At 39.5% G+C, this 19117-nt stretch overlaps 1 protein-coding gene across 1 annotated transcript; it reads left to right on the forward strand.

Moving 5' to 3' along the window:
- Positions 1 to 16251: 16251 nt before the first annotated feature.
- On the forward strand, positions 16252 to 18591 carry PPBP (pro-platelet basic protein). The gene is made up of 3 exons (XM_014476834.2): positions 16252 to 16438; positions 16780 to 16915; positions 17041 to 18591. The coding sequence occupies exons 1-3, from the start codon at positions 16318 to 16320 to the stop codon at positions 17141 to 17143; spliced, it is 360 nt and encodes a 119-aa protein (XP_014332320.1). The 5' UTR covers positions 16252 to 16317; the 3' UTR covers positions 17144 to 18591.
- The last annotated feature ends 526 nt before the right edge of the window (positions 18592 to 19117 follow it).

Below are 19117 nucleotides of genomic sequence, written 5' to 3' on the forward strand. Positions count from 1 at the left end.
CTCAAGTTCATAGTTTATTGTACTGTTACAAAAATGTCATTCCTCCTTAATTCTACATTGCACATGTGCTTGCTAAGTCACTTCAGTCATATTTGACTTTTTGAGACCCTTTGGACTATAGCCTGCCAGGCTCCTCTGTCCATGGGATTCTCCAGGCAAGAATACTGGAGTGGGTTGCCATGCCCTCCTCCAGGGATTGTCCCAACTCAGGGATCAAACCTGCATCTCCTGTGTCTCCTGCCTTGCAGGTGGATTCTTTACCTGCTAAGCCACTGGGGAAGCCCCTGGTTCTACATTACCAAATTGTAAAAATTAACCATGCTCCTCTCTGACTAGCAGCAGGACCCTCATTTCCCAATGTCCTTGTGTTAGTTCAACCTATCTCCAAGCTCACTTCCCTTCCAGTTCCTTCATAGCACCAACAACCTTTGGGCTCTTTCGAAAACACAAATAGGTAAGACTTCCTTACCCTAAATCCTTTACTGACTCCCTGTTTCCTAAACATGAAATACAAGTTGCAAAGCATGACAAATCAGGTTCTGTCTTATGACTCCTGATTACTACCTCAAAGTCATTTTTCCGTAGCATAATTGCAGTCAAGAATTTAGTTTCCCTACTGGGCATGTTCCTTCCAGGTCTATGCCTTTGGTAGGACCTGTCCCTGGAAAGGCCTTCATATTTTTCTCTCTATAGAAGGAAGCTTATTCACCCTTCAAAGCTCTATTCAAACAATACTTCCTTCATTTTTTCCTTCAAGTTTTCCTTGGCACTACCAGCAGAATTTATGGTTTCCATTTTGATGTTCCCATAGTGTCTTCTAAGTATCTGAATTCACGGGAATAGCCAATATTACATTGCTTTTAGTTGCTTAAAAGGACTTTTACCCTACTCTACTAGAGTTCTCCCAGAGCATCTCCCACATTTCATTCATCTCTGTATCTTCAATACCTGATACAGATTGACTTAATTAAATAAGTTATCTTGAAACTCAGGTTGTAGATAGTATCCTAAAATCAATCACCTGGCTCATTGTAAGTGCTAAATAAACTGTAATTCCTTTACCCTTTTCCCTTTCTTGTCTACAAATAATCCAACGAGAGCTTTGGTAAGCATAGTCCTTTCAACCTATAACACAGAACACTCACTTTCACCTGACTAACTCCCGTCCTTTTTCCAAAGGCAGTTTACCTGTCACTTAAGGCCTCTCTGACCCTTCTCTCCCACTTAGATTAAAGCCCCTTTTATATCCTGTCATATGACTGTTCTTTTCCTTCATAACATTTTGTCACCAACATGACTGTACAGCCTATGGAGACTATACACATGGCACCCCACTCCGGTACGCTTGCCTGGAAAGTCCCATGGACGGAGGAGCCTGGTAGGTTGCAGTCCATGGGGTCTCTAAGAGTCAAGCACGACTGGGCGACTTCCCTTTCACTTTTCACTTTCATGCATTGGAGAAGGAAATGGCAACCCACTCCAGTGTTCTTGCCTGGAGAATCCCAGGGACAGAGGAGTCTAATGGGCTGCCGTCTATGGGGTCGCACAGAGTCGGACACGACTGAAGCGATGCAGCAGCAGCAGCATTCCAACTTCACTGTAAACTTCGTAAGGGGAGGACTACATTTATCATATTCGCTTCTGTTCTTAAGACAGTGACTAACACACAGTAACACATTGGGCTTAAACAGGTTAGTGACCTAAGCAAATCCCACTGTCTCGCTGGTATGGAAAGAGCAATTTAACATAAATAGCTCATTCTGAGGAAAAGCAAGAAAACAAAAAGAGAGCAACTAATCCAATTAGTGTACATACACACAAACTCTAATTGGATTAATATGTTATATATGCTTATATTAATATGTTATATATGCCAAAGGCTTTGACTGTGTGGATCACAATAAACTGTGGAAAATTCTGAAAGAGATGGGAATACCAGACCACCTGACCTGCCTCTTGAGAAACTTATATGCAAGTCAGGAAGCAACAGTTAGAACTGGACTTGGAACAACAGACTGGTTCCAAATAGGAAAAGGAGTATGTCAAGGCTGTATATTGTCACCCTGCTTATTTAACTTATATGCAGAGTACATCATGAGAAACCCGGGGCTGGAAGAAGTACAAGATGGAATCAAGATTTCCAGAAGAAATATCAATAACCTCAGATATGCAGATGACGCCACCCTTATGGCAGAAAGTGAAGAGGAACTAAAAAGCCTCTTGATGAAAGTGAAAGAGGAGAGTGAAAAAGTTGGCTTAAACTCCACATTCAGAAAACTAAAATCATGGCTTCTGGTCCCATCACTTCATGGGAAATGGATGGGGAAACAGTGGAAACAGTATCAGACTTTATTTTGGGGGGGGTCCAAAATCACTGCAGATGGTGATTGCAGCCATGAAATTAAAAGACGCTTACTCCTTGGAAGGAAAGTTATGACCAACCTAAATAGCATATTCAAAAGCAGAAACATTATTTTGCCAACTAAGGTCCATCTAGTCAAGGCTATGGTTTTTCCAGTGGTCATGTATGGATATGAGAGTTGGACTGTGAAGAAAGCTGAATGCTGAAGAATTGATGCTTTTGAACTGTGGTGTTGGAGAAGACTCTTGAGAGTCCCTTGGACTGCAAGGAGATCCAACCAGTCCATTCTAAAGGAGATCAGTCCTGGATGTTCATTGAAAGGACTGATGCTGAAGCTGAAACACCAATACTTTGGCCACTTCATGTGAAGAGTTGACTAATTGGAAAAGACTCTGATGCTGGGAGGGATTGGGGACAGGAGGTGAAGGGGACGACAGAGGATGAGATGGCTGGATGGCATTACCGACTCGATGGACATGAGTCTGTGTAAACTCCGGGAGTTGGTGATGGACAGGGAGGCCTGGCATGCTGGGATTCATGGGGTCGCAAAGAGTCAGACACAACTGAGCAACTGAACTGAACTGAACTGATGCTTATATTAACATGTATGTATGTTTAATAGTGTATACTAATGTATTATTAACATACCCATATTTCACCTAAGTAATTCTATATCTTTTCATCTCTCTCCATATATATAAAATATCAACTAGATTAACAGATGTTCTATGATTACATATTAATATATCTATATAATAGAGTGTGTGTAAGGCAAGCAGAGATACAAAGATATGATAGCACCTAGAGTAGATTCAAAGAGACGAATTTGTTGACAAATTTTTTCAGCAATATTAAAAAGCACAAAATACCTCAAATTAAAAAAAAAATTAAACTTCTGTAGTATTTTATTGCTCTCTCAAATAGCAATTTTCCTTTAAACCCATGATTTATATCTTTATACTAAGAAAACACTAAAAACTCAAACCAAGTCACTATAAAAGTTTGAATTATAAATTTCAGTCTTTTAAACAATCCCTCATCTATTATATCAGCTCCAAAATACTCATTAGGTGCTTGATAATGGCCAATGAAAGTGTATTAAATGCCTTTTGAATGGATAAAACACAAGCTATGTGAAGAAATAAACATTACTAAGTACTTCTTTATCATAATTCAAGATCTTTTTTCCTCGGAAGCAAGATTTAAAAGTTTAGTTTGCTTGTAGATCATAGACTAACCTCACTGCAATATTCTTGAAGTTGTATTTGTTATGGGCTTGCCATAACTGGCCGTTCTACAAATAAAATTGATCACAGTATATTACCAAAGTATAATCTACACAAGAACCTCAGTGACAGCTACTATTCATCAACCCTGATGCTACTTTTGATCCTGCCACCAGCAAAATCAAAGACAAAGACAATCAAAGACACTAGCAAGATCAAAAATAACACGTGCACATGCTCAGATGCTTAGTCAGGTCCGACTCTTTGCGAGCCCGTGGACTGGAGCCCTCCAGGTTCCTCTGTCCATTGGATTCTCCAGGCAAGAATACTGGAACAGATTCAGGGGAAATTAATCTAATATTTGTCTTCTAAGGATATACCTTATATTTCCTCCAAGTCTCTACGTACTATGTTCACTCTGTTATCCCTCTGAAATTCACTGTCATATATGAAATCACTGGGAATTGAACAAATGCTCAGATAAAATGTACTGTATGTTACTCCCCCAATCCAGACAATTTTCAGTGTACAATCAATGCTGTTCATTCTACCAGATTTTCTTGTTTGCCTCTGGGTGTGTCACATTCACATAATCTTTCAATTCCTGAAGATATGACAAGATCTATGATAAAATATGACTAGTGGTTTAGTTTATCTATCATAGTTTTAATTCTTGCATAAGGAAAAGAGTTGTTGTGGTTAATTCTCATGTTGTTCATAACTTCTAACTCTTTCCTGGATGTTACACACTGAGAAATTTACCAGGCAGCAGAAGCATCTGGGGATTTCAGCTTGCCTCACTGACTAAGTCACGGAAGACAAGGAGCATGCATGTGATTCTGATTTTGACTGATGGTCCTTGGTGGCTTTTAGTCAGAAAAATTAATAATATATTCCTGAAAAGGATTGCTCATACTTCAAATATGTAGAGTGAAATAATGACACAGAGAAACAGAGTTAATTTCAAAACTTCACATCTACAAAGCCTATAGATTCCAATTTCTTAAATATTGAGAAATTGGAAGAACATCCCCCACCCTCTGAAAAATCCATTTTCTTAATGGATGTGTTTCCACTACCACATAAATGTATGATGATTATTTCTGACCCACTTCTCAGATTTGACAAAGAGAAAAATAGTTGATTTGATTCATTCCCAGTAAGAGAGACCAGCGATATTCCTTTGTAGTTTGTGATAAAGAGCAAAGTCAAAACAATTGTATCTCAAGTCTAGTTTGTATTTTTAGCTATGTGACTTTGGCAATTTATTTAACCTCTACATCCCTCAGTCTTCTCATCTGTAAAATCAGTACAATAATATCTATCTCTCAGGCAATAAGGACTAACCAGGAACAAAGTCGTTTTTTGATAAATGTAGTTCCTTTCTCGAGTCTCCTAACTCAAATTCCTCTTTAAATGAGAAAACTGAAAGCTAAATTTTTAAATTTTTTTTCATATTTATTACTATCCTTTCTACATGTGTGTGAATGATTAATTTTTAGTGCTTTAAGAAATCTTATTTTTTTCCACCAGTCTTTCTCAGAAATCCTCTGAAAACAATGCTACATATTTTCTGTCGATGATGTGACAACATCAAAAAATGTATGATGTATTTCCCTTCTATAAACATTCATCCATATTGAATGTTTACCCATGTTTATCATTGATAAAACAATGAATCATCAGTATTGACATTTATTGATAATCTTGTTTCATACCAGACCTTGTACGGGATCTTATGATGCCAGGATAACAAAGATGAGAAGCTCTCAACCTTAGTTAAGGTCCTTTGGCAGCAAAGATACTCAGTTTTCTCTGACAAAGCTTCTCTTGAAAGTTGCATGAAAAGAAACTAGATTATTTTTAAAGAGAAAAATAGCATCTTAAGTGGCATTGCCTAGAATCAAACTCTGAGAGGAGATCTACCTGCGGGAAATGTATTTAGGACTGCTCTAAAAAGTAACATCTCTTAGCAAGTAAGGAAGCAGCAGTGGGTAGATGGAGAACTGCCGCTGTAACAGGAGATTCAGGGGGAGCTTATGAGAAGCTCTGGAGCTGGGATGGCCTTGTAGAGTTATTCTGAATTGTGGCAGGCAGACAGACCCCTAAATACCCCCATTGGCCAGCCATTTGATGTGGGCTACCTGTGTTGAGTGGGCATAGCTTTGGGCAAGACAATATCCTCAAGCGGTGAGCTGAACCCAGAGATGATGTTTGTTTCGTGCTATCTGGGGCCACCACAGATACGGAAAAAAGCCATGGTGCGCCATTCAGAGGATCCTGAAAAGGCATGCTGGCCGTTCTTCATGAGGAAGGAGAAGGAGGAGGAGGAGAAGAAAGGAGAGGGAATGGGAAGGGGAGGAGAGTGGAAGGCTCTTGTTCTTTTTCTTTGTGTTTTGGCTGTGCTGGGTGTTCACTGAGGTGCACTGGCTTCTCTTGTTGAAGCACACGGACTCAGCAATTCCAGCAAGTGGGCTTAGTTATCCCTTGGCATGTGGGATCTTAGTTCCCCCATCAGGAATTGAACTCGAGTTCCCTGCGTTGGAAGGTGGATTCCTAACCACTGCACCACCAAGGAAGTCGCATTCCTGTCTTTCATTTCTTTGTTTCTCCTTCCTCTCCCTTTCCTACTCTTCTCTTCCCTCATTTCTCTCTCCCACTCCCTTCCTTCCTTCTTCCTTCATTTATTCCTGAGAAATATCATGATACTACTTATAGGAGGAGGAACACGAGGCCCCAGGTGCTGAAGCAGAAATCTCAGTCAGTCGCCAGGACGAACCACCTTCCGGGTGAATGAGGCCATTTTGGACTTTTCAGCCCTTCCAGTTGCCCTCTGACCACCCCCACTCAAGTGTACTCAGGCAAGATGAAAGCAGAAGTACTTCTCGTTGTTGCTGTTCAGTCACTAAGTCATGTCAGACTCTGGATCCCAGGACTGAAGCCTTCCAGGTTTTGCTGTCCTCCACTAATCTCCTGGAGTTTGCTCAAGTTCATGTCCATTGACTTGGTGCAGGGTACACGCATGCTCCATCCTGTCAGGCTCTGCAATCCTATGGACTGTAGCTTGCCAGACTCCTCTGTCCATTGGATTTTTCAGGTAAAAATACTGGATTGAGTTGCCATCTCATCCTCCAGGGGATATTCCCAACCAAGGGATTGAACCCGCATCTCTGTCTCCTGCACTGAGCAGGCAGAATCTTTACCAACTGCACCGCCTGGGAAGCCATTGGGTTAGTGATGCTGTCTAACCATTTTATCCTCTGCCACCCCCTTCTTCTTTGGTCTTTCCCTCTTTCTTCCACAGTTTTTCCCAGCAGCAGGCTCCTTTCCAATGAGTCAGCTCTTCGACCTCTCATTAGCACGCAGAATTATCAGAAATGACAGACTTGTTGTAAGCCACTAAGTTTTGGAATGGCCTGTTATATAGCAAAAGAGGATTGAAAAATGATCATCATGCATCTAATGTTCAACAAATGGCCACAATCAACATCATTAAAAATCCGCATGCCTGCAGAACTTTGCAATGTTCTTGTGTAATAGCACCCGGAAGATATTCTGCCTCCAACTTCTTCTTTCCCCTCTCCCTCCACTCCTACCCCATGTCTCACCACCCCTGGGTCGTGGCACAATTAAATTAGTGCCAGAGTATTTGAAGTCAAGTCTTCCCTGGTGGTTCAGTGGTAAAAAAAAAAAAAAAAAAAAAGTCCTGCCAGTGCAGAAGATGTGGGCTTGATTCCTGGGCTAGGAAGATCCCCTGGAGAAGGAAATGGCAACCCACTTTAGTATTCTTGCCTAGAAAATCCCAAGGACAGAGGAGCCTGTTGAGCTATAGTCCATGCGGTTGCAAAAGAGTCAGACACAACTTAGTTGACTAAAACAAGAACATTTGAGGTCTGGATCACTTTTGTCCACTTAAAGTTATACAGAAAACATATTAGATTTCAGCACTTATAGGAAATATTTTGTTGGGTAGTATTTCAACTTATTGATTAAAGTGCTTTAACAAACTGACTCTCCATTTTATCATTTCTAAGATCTTCTGTATCAATTGTTTTATTACTAATTTGCAGGTGATAGCTTATTCCCTTCATACTTGGGAGATGTCAGTTTAAAACAGTCTGCATAAAGCAGAAATAACATATGTCTTAATTTTAAAGGCTGATGTCCCTCCAGTATCTTTAGACATTTTCTTTTAAAATAGCTAACAGATAAGTTCTGCTTTTAGTCTTAGAAAGCTTGCTAATTTCCTGAATGACACTGCTATTTATAATACAATGACTTAAAGGAAAAAGAGATAAAGTAAGTTACCACACACACACACAAAAAAAACAGGGTGACAAAGTATGTTTCATAAAAAGCTGTCAAATTATTTTTAAACAGAAGAAGCTCTGACACTAATTTTCTAGCATTCTTTTAAATTGTAACTTTGTATAAGCTAATTTCTTTTGCTTAAATAACTGATTTAAAATTTTTTTTTACCCATTTCTGTACAGTCCACTTATTAGTGTCAGTATTAGGTTTCTCTTCACGGAAATCAAAAAAGTTATGCACACGACAGTAAGGACAGTTAGCAATAGTAGCAGTAGTAGTGCATCGTAGTAGGAGGAAATTAGTATTTACATCCCATTGCTTTGCACAAATATTTGAGGTCTCATTTTTTTGCCTGGCACATAGCAGATACTTAATATTTATTGAATAAATGAAAACTAGCAAAAAGCATTTTACCTCAAATGCTGACTAATAGGCTTGTGAAATTTTAGTGACTCAAGAAATACGTTCATCCTGCCTCACAAACCTTGCTGACAATGTGTCTTTTGTGACAAAATACACTTGTTGATTAAGACAATGAGTTGATGATCCTCTGCTACACGCTACCTCTTTCCTGGTATCAAATAACTCAAGTAGCATTGTTAGCTCAGAAGACATTCCATATAGTTTCCCCCAAAGGATTAGGAACTTGTGACTAATCGAAGCGAACCAGAAAGGAAATGTGGTTAGTGTTCGTAAGAGGAGGAAAAGAAAAAAAGAAAATGAAGTCGCTCAGGTGTGTCTGACTCTTTGCCACCCCATGGACCATAGCCCAGCAGGCTTCTCTGTCCATGGGATTCTCCAGGCAAGAATACTGGAGTGGGTTGCCATTTCCTTCTCTAGGGGATCTTCCCAACCCAGGGATCAAATCCAGGTATCCTGTAACTGCAGGCAGACTCTTTACCCTCTGAGCCACCAGGGAAGCACTAAAACTAAAAAGAAGAGTAAACAGCATGTGTAGTGGAGGGAAGAGATGAGAAGGACAGAAAAAGAAAGAGATTATGAATAATGCCAAAACTTTTTATGTCTTACTCTGGAAATGGTTTTGAACTTACATTTGAATACAGATAGATCTGATTTGTGAGTCAATGCAGGCACATTGATGCGTTCACGTCTCTTGACTGTACTATAGAAATATATTGTTAAGTAATTCACTGAAAACATACTTTCTTGCTACTGCTTTAACAGTTTAGATCGGATAATGAATCCTCTTAGAAGCATTATACTCTGTGTACTCCGTTGCTTTGTGTCTTATTTTTAATTCACAGTATTTGTGAATATTGCAACATTTTAATCACAATAATGGGGAAAGGTTATACAGTCATCACTCAGGAAGAACTAGAAGGAAATTTATTCCCCTTGTCCTGTTTCCTGTTGAAATTCTCTCTGTAATTCACTTCACATGGTCCTTCTTACAAGAATACTAATTTTCAGTTTAAGATTTTCCTTGAGTTTACCTGCTAGATTATGAATTTTCCTCTAGTTTACCTGCTAGACTATGAATTTTAGACTAAAAGGGGGGAAGTCATGTTAATTTAATATGTTCTACTGCTAGACTGCAAGTTATAAGAAGAAAACTATTAGGGTGGAGAAAAATAAGGAATACATAGTAAAGCAGGAGCTAAGAACTTAAACAGACATAGTCAGGAACTGATAAACAGGAAAAAGTGGCTTAAAATTTTTTTTAAAGTTGGAAAAATTATTTACATAGTCATTTTTATGATAAAAGGTAATTTGATACACTTAACATTTTAAGACTTCCTTCTAGAATTTTGAAGGTATAAATAAATAAGCAGAAAGGAAAATAGGAGGCTTAAATATTATGTAAGATTTCTACAAAGCTGTAAGAGGAAGATGACCTGTGTCTGGGGGGTCCATCCTTTCTTCCCAGCCTCCCAAATCACTTTTTTATACCACTTGCACTTGGGGTTCATGTGAAGTCTAGTTTGAGAACTGTGAATGATCAGAAAGGAAAGAGAAACTTTCCTTTAATGAGAATAGCTGATTTATTCACGAACACTATTTAGCTATGACCTACGGTACAGTGCGTTATCCTACACACTACAGGATACATGAGGCATTCAAAGAAACCTTCCACATGCCTCTGCATTCCACATGGACAGAGAAGGGTCAGTCAGTGCTCAGGAATCACACACATTCAGATTATGTAATCATTATTCTACTTGTGCGTTTTAGTTAATACTGCTGTGAATTAAAAAATAAGTAAGCCCTAATGCCCTTATGGCAGAAAGTGAAGAGGAACTCAAAAGCCTCTTGATGAAAGTGAAAGTGGAGAGTGAAAAAGTGGGCTTAAAGCTCAACATTCAGAAAACGAAGATCATAGCATCTGGTCCCATCACTTCATGGGAAATCGATGGGGAAACAGTGGAAACAGTGTCAGACTTTATTTTTTTGGGCTCCAAAATCACTGCAGATGGTGATTGCAGCCATGAAATTAAAAGATGCTTACTCCTTGGAAGAAAAGTTATGACCAATCTAGATAGCATATTCAAAAGCAGAGACAACTTTGCCAACAAAAGTCTGGCTAGTCAAGGCTATGGTTTTTCCAGTGGTCATGTATGGATGTGAGAGTTGGACTGTGAAGAAGGCTGAGCGCCAAAGAATTGATGCTTTTGAACTGTGGTGTTGGAGAAGACTCTTGAGAGTCCCTTGGACTGCAAGGAGATCCAACCAGTTCATTCTGAAGGAGATCAGCCCTGGGATTTCTTTGGAAGGAATGATGCTAAGGCTGAAATTCCAGTACTTTGGCCACCTCATGCAAAGAGTTGACTCATTGGAAAAGACTCTGATGCTGGGTGGGAGTGGGGGCAGGAGGAGAAGGGGATGACAGAGGATGAGATGGCTGGATGGCGTCACTGACTCGATGGACGTGAGTCTGAGTGAATTCCAGGAGTTGGTGGTGTGCTGCAATTCATGGGGTCACAAAGAGTCGGACACAACTGAGCGACTGAAATGACTGAATGCCCAAAGTATATTAAAAGCAGAGGTAGTAAAATAACCCCTTAACTGATACCCTTTCCTTAATTTTTAGGAAGGGCTGTATTTTCTGGGAGTGAAAGTGAAAGTCATTCAGTCATGTCCGACTGTCTGTAACCCTATGGACTACACAGTCCATGGAATTCTCCAGGTCAGAATACTGAAGTGGGTAGCCATTCCCTTTTCCAGGGGATCTTCCCAACCCAGGAATTGAAGCAGGGTCTCCTGTATTGCAGTCAAATTCTTAACTAGCTGAGTTACCAGAGAAGCCCAAGTTTTCTGGGGGTGTCTCTGTTAATCACCTCTTGGAGCTAGATATAGTGCTGTCCCCCAGAATGCTGGAGGACAGGTAAGAGGAAAGGTGAAGGGAAGGGTTCCTGGCTAACGTTTCCATATCTCGAAGACAGTTTTAGGTTGTAACCATAGATTTATATGTTCATTTTTGTAAAGTACCTACCTATGTTTATTGTGGACAAGGTTCATTATTTTGCAACATCTAAGATTTTTAGATATCCTGAGGTGACAGTGTATGATAAAAAGTAGAGCTAATGAATTAATCAATTTGTAAATATCTTTGTTTCTTACCTGGAGAATTACCATGGACAGAGGAGCCTAGCGGGCTGCAATCCATGGGGTCACAGTCAGACACAACTCAGCGACTAAACAAAATATATATGTGTATATATATATATATATTTATAGATATTATTTATATGATGCATATAATGTATAATTATATATATATAATGTATATTATATATACATATATATAGCTCAGCTGATAAAGAATTGCCTGCAATGCAGGAGACCTGGGTTCGATCCTGGGTTGGGAAGATCCCCTGAAGGAGGGAATGGCTTCCCACGCCAGTATTTTGGCCTGAAGAATTTCATGGACTGTATAGTTCATGGGATCACAAAGAGTTGGATATGACTGAGCAACTTTCACTTCAAATATATATATATACACACACATGCTAAGTTGCTTTAGTCACGTTGGACTCTGTTGGACCCCATGGACTCTAGCCCGCCAGGCTCCTCTGCCCATGGTGAATCTCCAGGCAAGAATACTGGAGTGAGTTGCCATGTCCTTCTCCAGGGGATCTTCCCAACCCAGGGATTGAACCCCTGTCTGTGTCTCCTGCATTGGCAGGCAGATTCTTTACCACTAGTACCACCTGGAAAAGTGAAAAGTGAAAGTGAAGTCGCTCAGTAGTCTCCGACTCTTTGCGACCCCACGAACTGCAGCCTACCATGCTCCTCCGTCCATGGGATTTTCCAGGCAAGAGTACTGGAGTGGGTTGCCATTTCCTTCTCCAGAGGATCTTCCTGACCCAGGGATCGAACCTGGGTCTCCCGCACTGTAGGTAGATGCTTTACCGTCTCAGCCACCTGGAAAGCCCATGTATATATATATATATATATTTGGCATGTCATGAGGCATGCAGGATCTTCCTTGACCATGGATTGAACTCTTGGCCCCTACATTTGGAGAGCAGAATCTTAACCTCTGGGCCACCAGGGAAGTCCAAATATATTTGCTATAATTGATAAAAATAAATCATCTTAGATATGGAATTGTTAAACCATCTCTAAGAAATGTACGTAGGGACTTGTTCATTAGGTTGGCAGCAGATGAGCAGAAGGAAGTATAAAAGGAGGGATGTATATGGGTGTGTCATACTTGTATTTAGATGATAACCGCTGATGCGTGTACATCTCTAGGCTGTATCACAGGAACATTTTGTTAAGAAATTCAATGGAAACATACTTCCTCGCTAATACTTTAATAGTTTAGCGTGGATAATGAATCCTCTTAGAAGCATTATACTTCGTGTACTCTGTTGCTCTGTGTCCCATTTTTAATTGAGCACTAAGGGAATGTAGTATTTTAATCATAACTCTACCAATATCTTTATCTAGTCCATGGGGTCGCTAAGAGTCGGACACGACTGAGAGACTTCACTTTCACTTTTCACTTCCATGCATTGGAGAAGGAAATTGCAACGCACTCCAGTGTTCTTGCCTGGAGAATCCCAGGAACGGGAGGAGCCTGGTGGGCTGCCGTCTATGGGGTCGCACAGAGTCGAACACGACTGAAGCGAATTAGCAGCAGCAGCAGCAGCAGAGAGCTGTTGCTATTTTTGTCTCTTATGAAATATTTATTGCTAAAGCAGGATTGCATTTTTTTCCCGCACTGAGTTGGTATAGTATATTCTTGGTTATCAAAATACTCATATAGCTGTGGGATAGTGAAATGGTAAGTATTCATGATGTGTGAGAAAGCATGATACATAACTGCATGATCTTATTTACATAAAAATGGATGCTTAGTACCAAGCGGTAAGCTGCTTGTGATTACGGATGACTGTTTTCTATTTCTTGTGTTTTTCAGTTGCCTATTATGTACATGTTAATGTTTAAGAAATGTATGGCCCTAACAGAAGCAGAAGATATTAAGAAGAGGTGGCAATAATACACAGAAGAACTATACAAAAAAGACCTTCATGACCCAGATAACCACGATGATGTGATCACTCATCTAGAGCCAGACATCCTGGAATGCAAAGCCAAGTGGGCCTTAGGAAAGATCACTATGAACAAAGCCAGTTGTGGGTGATGGAATTACAGTTGAGTTATTTCAAATCCTAAAAAATGATGCTGTGAAAGTGCTGCACTCAATATGCCAGCAAATTTAGAAAACTCAGCAGTGGCCACAGAACTAGAAAGTCAATTTTCTTCCCAATCCCAAAGAAAGGCAATGCCAAAGAATGCTCAAACTACCACACAGTTGCACTCATCTCACACACTAGCAAAGTAATACTCAAAGTTCTTCAAGCCAGGCTTCAACAGTACATGAACTGTGAACTTCCAGATGTTCAAGCTGGATTTAGAAAAGGCAAAGGAACCAGAGATCAAATTGCCAGCATCTGTTGGATCATTGAAACAGCAAGAGAGTTCCAGAAAAACATTTACCTCTGCTTCATTGACTACTCCAAAGACTTTGATTGTGTGGATCATAACAAACTGTAGAAAATTCTTAGAGATGGGAATACCAGACCACCTGACCTGCCTCCTGAGAAATCTATATGCAGGTCAAGAAGCAACAGTTAGAACTGGACATGAAACAACAGACTGGTTCCAAAACAGGAAAGGAGTACATCAAGGCTGTATGTCACCCTGCTTATTTAACTTATATGCAGAGTACATCATGAGAAATGCTGGACTGGATGAAGCCCAAGCTGGAGTAAAGACTGGCGGGAGAAATATCAATAACCTCAAATATGCAGATGACACCACCCTTATGGCAGCAAGAGAAGAACTAAAGAGCCTCTTGATGAAAGTGAAAGAGGAGAGTAAAAAAGCTGACTTAAAACTCAACATTCAAAAAATGAAAATCATGGCATCTGGTCCCATCACTTCATGGCAAATAGATGGGGAAAGAATGGAAACAGTGGCTGACTTTATTTTGGGGGGCTCCAAAATCACTGCAGACAGTGGCATGGCCTGCAGCCATGAAATTAAAAGACGCTTGCTCCTTGGAAGAAAAGTTATGACCAACCTAAACAGCATATTAAAAAGCAGAGACATTACTTTGCCAACAAAGGTCCATCTAGTCAAACCTATGGTTTTTCCAGTATTCATGTGTGGATGTGAGAGTTGGACCATAAAGAAAGTTCAGAGCCAAAAATTGATGCTTTTGAACTGTGGTGTTGGAGAAGACTCTTGAGAGTCCCTTGGACAGCAAGGAGAGCCAATCAGTCTATCCTAAAGGAAATCAGTCCTGAATATTCACTGGAAGGACTGATGCTGAAGCTGAAGGTCCAATACTTTGGCCACCTGATGCAAAGAACTGACTCAGTGGAAAAGACCCTGATGCTGGGAGGAGAAGGGGACGACAGAGGATGAGATGGTTGGATAGCATCACCAACCGAATGGACATGAGTTTGAGTAAGCCCTGGGAGTTGGTGATGGACAGGGAGGCCTTGCGTGCTACAATCTATGGGGTCGAAAAGAGTCAGGCACAACTGAGCAACTGAACTGAACTGAAATTTTAAGAAATGTCATTTTTTAAAACCTTAAAAAAAAAAACAACAAACAAACCCAAAACCAAGTGTATAGTCCTGTTGAGGAAGCAATCTTATAGATGAGTCAGAGATCCAGATGACAGCGTACACCAGCCAGTATATGATGTGTGGGCCCCCTCCTGTACATCTGCCAGGCTTTGTCCATATCACGTGGGGTTTGAGATCAAGATCCTTAATTAGAGTCTGAGACTTTAATAAAGATCTTACTGCAATCCATAAGTGCAAAACCAGAAACACCTACAAGGTTGCCAGTAGGACAGAGGGTGGATGACAATTGCTTATCTACAGAACATTATGCAGACATTGAAAAGAATGGAGAAAAATGACATTGAGGTAACATGGAAGGATGATGAAGACATAATTTTATAGAACAAAAGCTGTATAACTCCAACTGTATAAAAAATGATCTATGTCTATCTCTCTATATGTATATCTTTATGTATTATATATGTGGATCTATGTATATGTGTATATATATAAATGTAGATAGAATAGAAAACTAATGCCAAATTTTTACCAATGGTTACCACTGGAGACCCAGAATGTGGAGCAATGATGAAGAGGAACTTGTATATTTTATCTACAGTTTATAAATCTTTTACAGTGAATTGTATCATACATTTCTCTGTTAGATTAAGTGGACTCAGATGATAGAAAAAAGTAAGAAGTTTATTTTATAATACAAGGGAGGATGAGTTTGCTTCTAGTTTCTGGATGAAATTATAAAAGATAATACATTTGGAAGACAGAAAGGATCCATAAACTAATACATAAAGTTGTTTTGATAATAATTGGCTCCTATTTTATCCACATACTCCTAATGAATCCCAGCACTTATCAACAACCAAGATAGTAACCTCTGCTTTCCTTGGCAACTGGAAAGGGAAGATAATTCTCTTTTCCAAGGGCCACATTTTTATCCTTTCAGATACACCTAAAATGTCTATAAGGCCTCTAAATTGCATTATAGGAAAGGCAGGGCATATTACATAATTATTCAGAGAAAATATATGTAATATTTCAGTCTAGTTCTTGCCTAAATATGTGTAAGGGAGGTGGATATTGAGAAAGGGGGGTGAGCATGTGCAGGGATGCAGCAAATGAAATTTAGCAGGAATTTGACTTGCCTGGCATTTATCTGTGTTGGGCACAACTTGACCACTCTTACACTTGTGTTACCACACACCCTCACTTCCCCTATCCCTATCCTTTTTCTCCTTACTGGCCTTGAGGCAGGGTGTATAAAAGACATCAGGCAACTGTGAAAACCACTTAGCTGTAGACTCCTGAGCAGAAGTTCACCCTCCTGGGAACAACTCTAACACAAGTCTTTTCCACCATGAGCCTCAGACCTGACGCCACCTCCTCATATACCGTGCCCAGCCCGCTTCCTGTCCTACAGGTGTTGCTGCTGATGTCACTGCTCCTGGTGATGCTGGTTCCCTCCACCAATGGAAAACGTAAGAGAAACTTTAGGGAGAGGTGAATAGTAGACTCTCTGCTTCTCCTAACCTGAGGCTGCTTCTGCTGCAGCTGTGTCTGGGGGAGGGACTGCCTTAGTGCCCCTGGGACTAGAGAAGGGCACTATATGAATAATTACAAATGGAGATGCTGCACTCTGTGGGCACTTGACCTGTGCCAAGAATTCTGCTCGGTGCTTTAGTAAAGGTTGACAGGTCGATCATATTCACAATGGCCTTTCGAAGGAGGTACTCATCAATATATAAGATCTAGGAGATAATTATGACCACTAATAGAATCATATCTTCTAAAAAAAAAAAAATCGTATCTTCTGCCCTAGTTAGCAGTAAAGAGAGATTTCTACATATTGAACTTCGCTGCTTGTGTGTGAAGACCATCTCTGGCATTCATTCCAGTAACATCCAAAGTTTGGAGGTCAACAGGGCAGGACCCCACTGCAACAAAGTCGAAGTAATGTAAGTCTCTGCTTCTCTAGTATTGCCTCCCTAAGGAAGCCCTCCATCCTCCTCCCTACCACCACTGCTGGATCCCTTCTGATGATGGCCAGGATGCTCACAGATAACTCTACTCTCTCTTGCAGAGCCGAGTTGAAGAATGGGAAGAAAATCTGCCTGAATCCGGAAGGCCCCCAAATCAAGAAAATAGTCCAGAAAATATTGGAAGATGGTGGGTTAGCTGCTTAATCTTTTTCACTTTCTGTCAAACCTTTTTATCTCCCAAGAAGAACGGAAGTTGAAATCTTGGCTTTCTAGAGTTCTTATTTATCCAGGATACCTAGTCATACTGTATTAAACTTTGGATATGTTTTCCATTCTGTCTCAAAAAGTTACAATTTGCTCTGAGATGGCTGGTTAATAGATGACAGGGAGAAGATAAAATTAAGCATGGCTAGGGTGTAAGACAGTCTCAAGGATGTATTGTATAACAGGAGGAATATAACCAATATTTTGTAATAACTCTAAATGGAAAGTAACCTTTTAAAATAGTATAAACATTTTAAAAATTAATAAAAAGGAAAGTAACCAAGGCTTGTTTCAAAATACAATATATGTTTTACTTCCTAACTCTTGGCTAAATGTGGTAATGTGTTTTGCATTTCTTTCTTTAAAAGTTTCTTTCCAAAACCATTTGTCTTAACTTATTGTGCTCCACTGTACTGATAGACTGGACATGACCATGATGATTCCGTAACAGTCAGTGATATTAGAAACCACACAGAGCCCAGCATGGAGCACTTGCTGAATAAATGTTTATTAATACATTTAGATATTTAATAGATTTTTCATTGTGTTAGTCCTAGGATGTCTTGTTTCAAAACATTAGCTGAAAGATTTTTCCAGTGTTTACTTTAGCCTTCAAATCCTAACAATAATAAAATTGTAGAATGTGAGTTTTGTGAGCAGTGGTTATTTACTTTAAAGTAGACACATTTAATACCAGTAGAGCAAACAATATGTGATGACATATGATATCATATATATCTTCAGTGATACAATATTTTCAATAATAACAGCAGATTCTCCTTGGTATTGAATGTTTTATCCCAACATGTTTGTACATTTTTGTTTACTTAATATCTACATGGTTACATTTTCTGTATTAGAATCAGCCTTGCAAATAAGGACAAGAGAGGATTTAAACTTTACCAGACTATAATTATTATTTTATAATCAACAGAATTTCTTTCACTCTAATCCCTTAAAATATACTATTCTTACAGAAATATTAACATAAAATCAAACTTATTATTGCTTTGTTGTCTTATATTATTACTTTTAACAGAATTGTTAGGGGGAAAAGACATCTTTTTTAAAAACTTTGGTATTTAACAATATGAACAACAAAATTCACTAGTTTATGATTTGTGCTGTTTTTAATGTACTATAGTAATAGCAAAACTTTATTAACAACTATTAATATTATAATATTAATAACAATATTAATATGCCAGATAAAATAATTGTTTTGCATGCATTATAATTAAATAATTGTAAAGAATTAAATAATTCTTACAAGATAGCTATGATGTGGTTAAGAGCACATCCTCTAAAGACAGAATAATGGGGTAACTTAGTCCATCACTTACTAGCTGTGTAACTTTGGTCAGATTGCATAAACTCTCCGTGCCTTGTTTCTTCATTTCTAAAATGGCATAATAATATTGCTTATCTCATGGAGTTGATGTGAAAATTAAGAGCTAATAAATTCAAAGTGCTGAAAATAATCCATGTCACACAATAATCCATAGGCCAATGTTAGTATTTATTATTATTATAATTAGCATCCCCAGTGCTACAGGGAGAAGGCAAAGGCAACCCACTCCAGTACTCATGCCTGGAAAATCCCATGGATGGAGGAGCCTGGTAGGTTGCAGTCCATGGGGTCTCTAAGAGTCGGACACAACTGAGCGACTTCACTTTCATTTTTCACTTTCATGCATTGGCGAAGGAAATGGCGACCCACTCCAGTGTTCTTGCCTGGAGAATCCCAGGAATGGGGCAGCCTGGTGGGCTGCCATCTATGTGGTCGCACAGAGTCGGACACGACTGAAGCGACTTAGCAGCAGCAGCAGCAGTGCTACAGAGAAGAAAATCGAAGTTCAAAGAAATTAGGAAATTTGCCTCAGAATCTAATAACTAAATAGGTGACAGAGGGGC

The sequence above is a fragment of the Bos mutus genome, chromosome 6 (genome assembly GCF_027580195.1).
Source record: "Bos mutus isolate GX-2022 chromosome 6, NWIPB_WYAK_1.1, whole genome shotgun sequence".
NCBI lineage: Eukaryota > Metazoa > Chordata > Mammalia > Artiodactyla > Bovidae > Bos > Bos mutus.